General features: G+C 37.7%; 1 protein-coding gene across 1 annotated transcript; it reads right to left on the bottom strand.

Annotated features, from left to right (window-relative positions):
* Positions 1–6245: 6245 nt before the first annotated feature.
* Positions 6246–10237, bottom strand: LOC142539283 (serine/threonine-protein kinase Nek6). The gene is made up of 13 exons (XM_075644639.1): positions 9635–10237; positions 9453–9519; positions 8620–8685; positions 8480–8526; positions 8354–8399; positions 8198–8278; positions 8061–8103; positions 7933–7982; positions 7677–7758; positions 7548–7597; positions 7395–7468; positions 7254–7305; positions 6246–7166 (listed from the first exon to the last, which is right to left on the bottom strand). The coding sequence occupies exons 1-13, from the start codon at positions 9751–9753 to the stop codon at positions 6324–6326; spliced, it is 1620 nt and encodes a 539-aa protein (XP_075500754.1). The 5' UTR covers positions 9754–10237; the 3' UTR covers positions 6246–6323.
* Between the last annotated feature and the right edge of the window lie 1327 nt (positions 10238–11564).

Here is an 11564-nt window from a genome sequence, read left to right on the forward strand (position 1 = left end):
ATTTAATAATTTTGTATTTTAATATCATAGGAAATTTTGAATTCTAGAATTGATTTTGTGATTTTTAATTTATGATTTATACAAATTAATGTAATATTCAATAATAATAAAAGATGATCCAAAAAAATATCGTTTAATTCTTAATAATTGAATAGCTTCACACCAACCATGATTTTTTAAATTATTTTTAGCATTTTCAATTAATATGTAAGCTATGATATTTTTATACAAAATTATATCTACACAATGCTAAATTATATTCTTTTTACATGTATATTATCAATTCAAAAACAAGGTTACATATTAATCAATTGATGTATTTTAAAAAATTTACAAACATACATACAAACCCACATATATACACACATGTAAGGATTAAATGACTTAACTTTTAAATAAGTAAATTTATTTATTAATATAAATATTGAAAAACAATTTCAAACTAAATATGTTATATATGTCAATTAATTACTGGTTCAAAGAAATTAATAAAAAATAATATGTTATAATTAAGTACAAAATTTATAAAATTTCATAAAAAAATTTCACAAAATTCTATAAAAATCTTGCAAAAAAGTTTATATGAATCAACATAAATCAGTTTATAAATCTGTGAGATTCTGTAAAAGTCAATAAAAATCTATCAAATCCATAAAAGTCTATCATTTGAAAAAGTAATTAAAAATCATCAAAACTCTGAATTGAATACACCTCACTTAGTATTTAAACTCTTGTATTCATATCTTATTTCTTTTCATTGAATACACTCTAGCAAATGAAACTTGTAAAAAAGGACAATTGTTGCGCTGTGTAGAAAGAAGTAAAAAATGACAAACATCTCAAGAGAACAAACACGATAATTGAGGATTTACATCGAAGAGAGATCAAGTGCTCAAACCAAAATGTATTGAAGTGTTGTCGTGTAGAGTTGAAGATATTCGTACACAACAACATCTAATCAATGTATATCAAGAACAAATTTGATTTCATAGTCATTTTGGTTATTTAGTTTGATAAAAGTATTGGATGTACTTTGCTCATCACTTTGTTCACTAGTATTGGCTTTGTAAACTGACATATTTTTCTTTTATTCATTTGTATTGATTCATGATGCGATCCTGGAGAAATGAGTGAGCAGGGTCGGGTGCTCCACCGGATCTGCTATCAAAATGATGAAGGAAATAAGAGCAATGTAGATATCTGAACCAGAAGCTTCTTTCCCGGGCGGCGAGGATTTCCTGCACTCAAGAAGGTAACCACGTGAATGGGTGCCGGAGGGGTGTCCGGCGTGGCCACTCCGATGCTTAAGTCAGTGAATGATTCAAGCCAAAAACCAATGTAACCAAGTGATAGTTGTGATATTGGTGTGAATGAATGAATGTAAATATAAAAAGAGAACCTGGTATTTATAGTAGGAGAAGTAATGATGACCTCGTTCTCCGTGCTACCTACTAATTATAGTAGGACGGCTGAGCACACCCTATATTCTGACATGTCAAATCTCATACTGGTCACATCCAGCCCATCTGATTTTGTCAACCCATCGGCCTGGTGTCAGAGATGGGACAGTCGTCCACATCCTATTCTGCTAGTATACTCGAGTGCGGTGCTCATATCGAGGTGGCCCGGGTAGAAAGTTCCCGGGAGCTTGAACGAGAGCCCGGGCATCCAATAACCCGAAGAGAAGTCGTCTCGGTCTTTCAACTGTTCGGCCTCTGGTGACCCTTCTAATAGATTTACCCTGACTTGAGCTATCTGCTAGATATCCCAAGTCGTCCGTGACCCGGGCACAAGAATCGTCCATGACTCGGGCACAACCCGAGCTATCCCGAGGGTATCATCACTCCCTCCTTAAATAGTCGGGCTAGAGTCATACTCGCTGTCCCGATTAGTCTTGTGTGCCCGATCATGGAAAATATTTAGTTTGTCTGTAAAAGCATCGGGGTCTTCATGTATCCCAGAGATGAGATGAAATACCGGAGTCTTACGTCTTATGGACTTGAGATAAGATGTCAGGACCTCATGTCTCCCGGGCTTTAAAATAGATTGCTGGGGCCTCATATCTCCCGGACTTAGGAATGGTCGAAGTGCGGAGCCCCAAGCCAGGTTTGAGAACCCTGGGCTTATGAATAACCAAGGTACGGAGCCCCAAACCAGGTTTGAGAACCCTGGGCTTATTAATAACCAAGGTACAGAGCCTTGGGCCGGGGAGCATGTCCCGGAACTTGGGAGTGGTCGAGGTGCGGAGCCCCGAGCCAGGGTACGGATCCTTGGACTTAATAGATAACCAGGGTGCGGAGCCCTGGCCTTCATGAATGGTCGAGATACGGAGCCCCGAGCCAGGGTACGGATCCCTGGACTTTATAGATAACCGGGGTACGCGTCCCCGGGTCAGGATACGGGTCACCGGACTTAAAAAATGACCGAGATACGGGTCCCCGGACCAGGGTACGGGTCCCTGGACTTAATATATAACCAGGGTGCGGAGCCCTGGCTTTTATGAATGGTCGAGGTACGGAGCCCCGAGCCAGGGTACGGATCCCTGGACTTAATAGATAACCGGGGTACGGGTCCCCGGGCCAGGGTACGGGTCCCCGGGCCAGGGTACGGGTCCCTGGACTTAAAAGATGACCGAGGTACGGGTCCCCGGGCCAGGGTACGGGTCCCTGGACTTAATAGATAACCAGGGTGCGGAGTCCTGGCCTTCATGAATGGTCGAGGGTACGGAGCTCCGAGCCAGGGTACTGATCCTTGGACTTAATAGATAACCGGGATACGGGTCCCCGGGCCAGGGTACGAGTCACTGGACTTAAAAGATGACCGAGGTACGGGTCCTCGGACCAGGGTACGGGTCCTCGGACCAGGGTACGGGTCCCTGGACTTAATAGAACCAGGGTGCGGAGCCCTGGTCTTCATGAATGGTCGAGGTACGGAGCCCCGAGCCAGGTTTGAGAACCCTGGGCTTAGATAATGTGCCGGGGCCTCATACCTCCCGGACTTTCAAGAATGTGCCGGGGCCTCGTACCTCCCGGACTTTAGATAATGTGCCGGGGCCTGATACCTCCCGGGCTTTCAAGAATGTGTCGGGGCCTCGTACCTCCCGGACTTTAGATAATGTACCGGGGCCTCATACCTCCCGAACTTAAGATAATGTGCCGGGACCTCATACCTCTCGGGCTTTAGATAATGTGCCGGGGCCTCATACCTCCCGGACTTAAGATAATGTGCCGGGGCCTCATACCTCCCGGGCTTTCAAGATTGTGCTGAGGCCTCGTACCTCCCGGACTTTAGATAATGTGCCGGGGCCTCATACCTCTCGGGCTTTCAAGAATATGTCGGGGCCTCGTACCTCTCGGACTTAAGAGATTTTGCTTTACCTGCTGTATTAGTTTTATTAAAAATCAAATCACTAACCTGGAAACATTTGAATCCGAATTCATTTTCGGTAGAGTGAAACTTCTCTGATTGAGCTAAATTAGGTGACTAATATAGCTGTATGCTAATGAGTGCATAGCAAATGCTTTTCATGCCAATCCGAGATAGCTGCTGAGTTTTGAGCCCATATGAAATCCACATATAAGATCTGAGTGCCGAGCTGGTCGGACTTGTATGTTTGCCAAGCAGAGTTGGGCTTATTTTTGAATGAAAATCATATCTACGTCTTGAGCTCAATTTTCCACAGACGGCGCCAATGATGCGATCCTGGTGAAATGAGTGAGCAGGGTCGGGTGCTCCACCGGATCTGCTATCAAAATGATGAAGGAAATAAGAGCAATGTAGATATCTGAACCAGAAGCTTCTTTCCCGGGCGGAGATGATTTCCTGCACTCAAGAAGGTAACCACGTGAATGGGCGCCGGAGGGATGTCCGGCGTGGCCACTCCGATGCTTAAGTCAGTGAATGATTCAAGCCAAGAACCAATGTAACCAAGTGATGGTTGTGATATTGGTGTGAATGAATTAATGTAAATGTAAAGAGAGAACCTGGTATTTATAGTAGGAGAAGTAATGATGACCTCGTTCTCCGTGCTACCGACTAATTATAGTAGGACGGCTGAGCACACTCTATATTCTGACATGTCAAATCTCATACTGGTCACATCCAGTCCATCTGATTTTGTCAACCCATCGGCCTGGTGTCAGAGATGGGACAGTCGCCCACATCCTATTCTGCTAGTATACTCGAGTGCGGTGCTCATATTGAGGTGGCCCGGGTAGAAAGTTCCCGGGAGCTTGAACGAGGGCCCGGGCATCCAATCGAATCTAATAGATTTATCCTGACTTGAGCTATTTGCTAGATATCCCAGGTCGTCCGTGATCCGGGCACAAGAATCGTCCATGACTCGGGCACAACCCGGGCTATCCCGAGTGTATCAATTCACTAGTTATTCGTTTTGTAAACTGACATGTTTTTCTAGTTAATCTTTTGTTTGAGTCACCACAATAATGTGCGCACTTGTGCATATATTTGTGTCTTGTTTCAAAAAATATCGTGTGAAGGACTGGACTAAACTTTATCAAATCTTCAATTATTAATATTTTTCACTCATTTTAGCTTAATTATTTAAATGAACTGATTTTTTAAAAAAATAATAAAAGTTTTTCTCTGTTTAACCATCACAAAAGAATAAGATAGACTAAATGATAAATATGTAAATTTATTCAATAAAATTCATCTCCAAAAGCCACAGCCCCTCAAAACGTTAGGCCAAAAAAATAAAGAAAAAAACATATAATCTCGCACTCCCATCGACGGTTCCCAATCATAATATATAGATATAGATAGATAAGATATGTATGCATCTGTTTACTGCATCAGAATTCCGACAAAAGACAGGAGCACAGAGAAGCAGATACGAGCAGAGGGACTTCCCAGAGAAAATCCAGCTCCTGCGTCCGGTCCCGGCGCCGGTGCCGGCGAGAAACCGCCATCGCGCGCAGCGGCAGCCAAGGAAGCGAGGCAGAGCGCCGCAAAGAGGAAGAAAAATTGAATTTTGGAAAGACCCATTTTAGCTGCGGATGAAAGATTCGCGGAGAATGCGAGAAAACGGGCTGGGTGAATCGTAAGAATGGAGATTGAAAGGAATCCGAGCTGTGTGGGGTGAAAGGAGGGAAGAAGGGTTTGAATTTATAGCATACGGTCGTGTTTAACCGTTGGATTGTTTTATTATTGTCGCTGTGAACTTTATTTTTTAACGTTCGAATTTGTTAACGTTCGGGGGGGTCCCATCTCTGCTTTATTTTTGAAATTTAATAATATGAATAATTAATTATGTGATAATTAGGATAGGAAATTATACCAAAATTCTTGGGTCAGATATATTTGGTCCTGAATTGTATGTCGAAAAAAATATTTTAAGAAATGGTCATGATATATATATACTATGTGTGTGGTTTAAAAAAATGGTTTTTTTAAAATAAAATAAAAGTGTCAAAATTTGAAATATTCAATGGGTTGTACGTGAAATCGAGTTTGGTGTGAAGTTTCATGCTCCTTGTTGTTGTTGTTGGAGCATCGTATTCTCGTATCCAAAATTTATAAATTTAAAATTTTTCAAAGAAATTTAATTTGAGAATCAAATATTTCTTGTAAGTCATATTATTCAAATCCCAAAAACGTTAGGAGTAGGTCTCTTTTGAGACGGTCTCACGAATCTTTATGAGTGAGACGGATCAACCCTACCGATATTCACAATAAAAAGTAACACTCTTAGCATAAAAAGTAATACTTTTTCATGGATGACTCAAATAAGATATCAGTCTCACAAAATACGACATGTGATACCGTCTCACACAAGTTTTTGCCAAACGTTAGATATCAAATTAATTCGAATTTTAAGTAAAAATAATTCTTCTTGTAAATATCTACCAACGATGAACCGTAAGTAACGTGGTAATTTAATCTCTTAATTAGGTCAAAATGATCGGAAGCAAAATAAAAATAACTAAAAGAAGTTTTGCGTGGATACTAAATCGACATGTGGTGGATCTGTGGTGGAGGCTGGAATTTTCTCTCTCAAGGAAAAAGGTTCCTGCCTGTGACTTGCTTTTGATTCCAAATCAAAAGGTCGACCGAGAGTTGATTTTTTTGGGAGAAGAAAATTGCATTTACTTTCTTTTGTTTAAAATTTGGACTGATCTTCTGTCAAATTTATGTCAAAACTCTTCCTCGTCAAATCTCTCGTGTATTGTTTTTCCAATTTTAGGTGAGGGCAGTATTTAAATTGGTTTATTGCAACATGATGATGGAAACGAATCACTCGGGAGTTATTTCACCTGGTGCTTCATTGTCTTAAGTTAATGTATAACAAGTAGTGCTACAATTTACAACAAACCATCAGAATTTTCATGCTGATGGGATTCCCGACCTTGTCTTTGAATGTTCATTAACCCCTTAGTTATCCAAATTGCTGTTTCTCTTGATGACACAACCTCTTCCCCAAAAGGTTTCAACACGCCCGCGAGTTCATCAAGCCTCTCGCGCTTGAGAAGCTGTGCACAAAGCTCCAGCAATGTCTCCATTGCTTGTGCTTTTTGATCGCTCGCAGCATTCACTTCCACTTCATCGTCTTCCTTGGAAGGCTCGATCGGGTTAGAATCATTGGCTTTTGCAGAAGAAATAGTTTCAGAATATGAAACTGAGGCTTGAGTCATCTGTTTTGGTACTTCAATACTAGGATTTTGAATTTGATGCTGATTGTCTGGATACGAAGTGTTGACATTTGGCATGACTTTGAAGTTCTGTTTTTTTTTATCCATGTCTTCTTGCTGATCAGTCAGTGTACTTAATCCAGACGATGCTCCAGAGTTGATACTTTTGCTCTCGTTGGGACTACTCGTGTCAACCATCACTTCAATATTAGGAACCACATCATCCAAAGAGCTAGAATGATCCACAGGTCTTTCCTGTGGGGCGACGAGTGCTGCAGGCAGACTGTTTTTTCTTGTAATTCTGATAGGCGAGCTTCCTCTTTTATTGACTTTTGGAACATCATCTGATTCTTTCTTTTGCCCTTTCTTAAGAGACCTAGACTTGTCAGGCAACCGAGGTCTTGCTGATATGGACTTGGATTCAGATTCCGACTTTACGGGAAGAAAGACTGGACATGAATTGCTGTACTGTGCAACATACGGTTGCAAATGTGGATGCCTTAAAAGTTCTGCAGCCTATTAAAAAAGTTGCATACCATGAGTAAACATCAGATTGTTTCAAAATTTTCAAACATTCTTGAAGGTTTCAAATTTGTCACTAACCGTTGGCCTGTGTTCTGGGCTTTTTCGAAGCATACTTTTGATCAATCGCTTCCTGAAATTTATGCCAAACGTGAACGAAGAACTTGAGGAATCATACAAACCCAACAATGACGAATTGACAGAAAAGTGACATGAACTCACAGTGAAGAAGAATACAAAGTTGGAAGTGGAAAAATAGTCGATCTGTTTATTTTGTTGACTAGTCCAACCATATCCTGTTTCATACATAAAATCACATGGAATCGTGAATACATCATCAATATTGCAGTAATGACGGCTCTGCCTGGAACTTACAGTAGCTCTAAATGGAGGCACGTGGGCAGCGATTTCAAATGCACAACAGCCTGAGAGATTACCGGTATTTATCATAGTTAGAGATCTTAAAAGGATAAATTCAAGAACCGAGTTGCTAAGCTGACATACCTAAAGACCATATGTCCGATTTGTAGCCATAAGGTACATCTGCTAGAATTTCGGGACACATGTAGTTTGGAGTGCCCACAACCTACAGTCAGCACGAAAAAACAACTTACAGATCATGTAAATAAAGCTAAATAATATATGGGCGAATGTGTTAGTAAAGCTAAATAATATATGAACTTTCACCAAGCCTCTTGATTAACATGTTTAACAAGATAAGATCAAGAAAAGATACAGAGAAGAAAAGATAGATTATTACTGATGAGGCAAGATCGTCTTTATTGAGCAGTTTTGCAAGACCAAAATCACCTTCAATAATCATATCAGAAACATGAATATCATACATAGATTACCAAAAAAAAACCCACATGAGATTATGATTCTTACCTAGTCTGATCTCATTGTCTCTGGTCAGGAATATGTTCGAGCACTAAAATATATCATGATCACAGAAAGGGTTTATAAGACAAGACTCATGAAACTCACAATGCTATTTTCTTGATAACATAGCCTAAAGGACGAACCTTCAGATCTCGATGAAGCACGCGATTAGAGTGAAGGTAATCCAAAGCTAACAGCAACTGAGTCAGCCATCTGCAGATTTTCTGTTAATGCACAAAATTCAATCATCAACTAACCTTGTATTCCTCAAATTCTTATCATGTTTGTTTCTTAATTACCTCTTCAGGAAAATGAACCCCTCTAGCTTTTTTAATAATCTCTGCCCTGAAACATCACAACGGAGACTTAAAAACAGGAATCTTGTAACCATGTCTATGTGAATAAGCATACATTGATGAACTCACATATCTCCACCTTCACAGTAGCTCGTAACAATGCACACATATGAGTCCTAGTCCATCGGAAAACATAATTTCAGTTAGTTGCAGAGCTAATTCTTAAAAATGGATCAAATATATATGCCTTTCAACGCCAAGCAATACACCTTCTCTACCCATGCATCTTTGTACTCAATGATGTAAGGGTTATTCAGCTTTGACATCAAAACCATCTGAAACACATCACGTTTGAAAATTAATCAGTATTAACTAAATGACTGCCGCAAGAATACTATATCAAAATTTGAATAGCAAATACTTTTTTCAAATCAAACTAGACTCGACTCGAACTAGATTTTGAATCACCTAGTATAGCCACCACCTGCTTCAATATCATGACATATATATATAATCCAGCTCAAATGGCCCGAGCTCAACTAAAAAATTCATAAGCTTAAATATGAACTTGAAAAAAAGATCTATTCGAACTCGACTTGTTCACATACTCACTCACTGCTTACTCGTGGTAAGAACTGACATGATGAAGAAATGTGTCAACCAGTCAGAAGACAAAAAAGGTAAAATTTCACTTTGTAGATAATTACTTGATTGTTCTTTATTAGTTCTACCCTTTTTTCATTTCGTTTATTACCCAAATCGGCTTCATTTAATTTTACAAAGAGAGGTAGGTATTTTCTTTAATGAACGTGTGAGTAAGTTGAGTCCATATAGAGTAGTGAAGGTAGGTGTGAAAAGTAACATGATGTAAATTCCTTCAAACTACTAACTAATATCTTCATGGATGGTTCTCATGATTTTTTTTTTAAAAAAAGAAGTTGTATTTCTACTTTAATTGCAGTGTTCTCACCACATTTTTCAGCAGAATAAGAATGTGAAAATTTGACTCATACAAAAAATTGGATTATCTGAACTAAAGTACTCTTCATGAACACATTATAAGGCAAAATCTTGAATGCAGATGATATAGAAGAGTGGTGACCTCTTGGTGTGCAGTGTGCTTGAACTTCTCAGTTTGCTTAGCAAGGCGAATCTTCTTTAGAACATACCTAAATAATGCAGCAGAAGAAATGATATCAACATCTCAAAACCTCACCAAGAATCAGAAACAAAATCAGGAAAAAAAAATTAAATTTAGAGAAGTAAAAATATCAGAATCTTCACTTATGTTTCTCAATCTTGTGATTAACTAGAAATGCAGCTCCAAAAGCTCCTCTCCCAATCTGCTCCACCATTTCATAATCCTCCATTTTTGACTTCATTTTCGTGCTAGTGAACTCCATTTTATTTTAAGCGTAAAAAAAGTGCCTTCTTTTACAAAATCATGCAGACAATGAAGCTGTATTTACACATACAAGCAATAAAGTCGAATTAATAGCCCATTTCGGAAATTGCCCCAGCAGGAAATGAAATCACAGAAAAAGTCAAGAATGGAGCAGGGGAGGAGGAGGGGGGCCATTAATCCCATAATCATGAAAAAACCATGAACAATATATCTCATCATAAAATGCCACAGTGGGGCAATATTGAAACTTAAATAAAATCATAGCCAAGAAGAAGAAAAAAAAGGTATTTCAAGAAATCTCAAGAAAAATAATGGTGGGCTAAAAAAAGAAAATAAAAAAATTAAATAACAGGTGGATCACATGGCTAGGAATTTTGATTCAAAAGGGAGGGAAGATTTGAGGCAGAAGCAAAATATTAACATCAATTTCGTTCCATTTAAATTTAACGTGGAAAAAAAAAAAAACTTGCTTGTGTTTTCAGATTCTGGGGGATATGATTGCCATTTTTGTGTGGTTGGCATGTCACTTTCTTCATTTAATTTTGAATGAAAAATATGTTTTTTTTTCCCACACAAACAGCAAAATTTTTCAATTTGAAGGATTAATTGGTTAGTTTTTCCAGCACTATCTATTATTTAATCACCATAATTGTTGACGTTTTAACAATTTGTAATGGAAATCTATTAAACTTTTTGTTCCTAATTCTTGTCCAATTTCAACTGCTTTTCAAGATTAGGAATTCATTGGCAACTAAAAGCCAAACACCTTATTCTCAAATGACAATACCTAACGGAGGCGACCGACGGTAAGATGGATCTGGATCCGGGTCGATTTGATTTCGGAATAATTTGGGTCCAATCCAACTTTAAGATCCGAGATAGGAAAAAAACAATTGAAAATGTATTCAGGTGATGTGGATAGGGGGGATTGAACAACGTACACCATAAGTCAATAAATTTTACATTTAAATCTACTTCAAAAGAAAAAAAATAAATCAAATTGGAATCTATGGTTGATTTAAAAAAAAATCGTGTAAATTTTTTTTTTATTTTTGTTTATTGAGGAACTTGTAAACTCTGTAAATTTTTTTGTTAGAGAACATATTTGTTATAGTTGAGTTTTGAATTTAAAAAAAAAATTAAATTATGGATACAAAATAAATTTTTAAACAATGGTGAAGTTTTTTATTAAAACCAGTATACCGATGCACGCGTTGCATGTTTGTATTCATTTGATTTATATTTAAATGATAATCAAAATGTAATTATAATAAATAGTGATGGATTACACTGAAATTTTGATAGAAAACAATTTTGGTGAATTTGTCCATAATGTAGAGGCAAAAATGGATATATATATATTTTGATGTCTTCCAAGGTTTCTATCATGTCTTCAACTTTACTGAAATAGAATAGATTTATCATATTATAATACAATAACAGTTGATTTGACAATATGAATTTGGCTTCTGCCCGAAGGGGATTCTTAGCTTGACAAAATAACAAATGTGTTTTTTAAAATACGATTTTTATTTATAAGTATATGAAAAAATAGTCAATTAATTATCGGAGCTGTGATGTTTACGTTTTCTCTGTTCTAATTTGTCAAAGTTCTATTTCAGTTTTGTAACTTTATGTTTTGTTAATTTTTTACTCTATTTCATCGAAGTACTGGTATGACGTTAAAAATATTGATGTGACACTAAAAAATATTGATATAATATCAAAAAATTAACGATATATTCGGTGCAATGTTAGCAATATAACGAAATATAACTAAAGACAAAACAAAAATTATTTTAAAATACT

This window comes from Primulina tabacum, chromosome 3 (assembly GCF_025594145.1).
Source record: "Primulina tabacum isolate GXHZ01 chromosome 3, ASM2559414v2, whole genome shotgun sequence".
Taxonomy (NCBI): Eukaryota; Viridiplantae; Streptophyta; class Magnoliopsida; order Lamiales; family Gesneriaceae; genus Primulina; species Primulina tabacum.

Excerpts from the sequence above, each read along its gene's own strand:
- LOC142539283 (XM_075644639.1), bottom strand. The coding sequence starts at position 9,753 with ATGGAGTTCACTAGCACGAAAATGAAGTCAAAAATGGAGGATTATGAA. Across the intron at positions 8,686-9,452 it reads AGCACACTGCACACCAAGAG|ATGGTTTTGATGTCAAAGCT; the intron begins GTCACCACTCTT and ends GATGTGTTTCAG. Across the intron at positions 7,306-7,394 it reads ACTTTGTATTCTTCTTCACT|GAAGCGATTGATCAAAAGTA; the intron begins GTGAGTTCATGT and ends CATAAATTTCAG.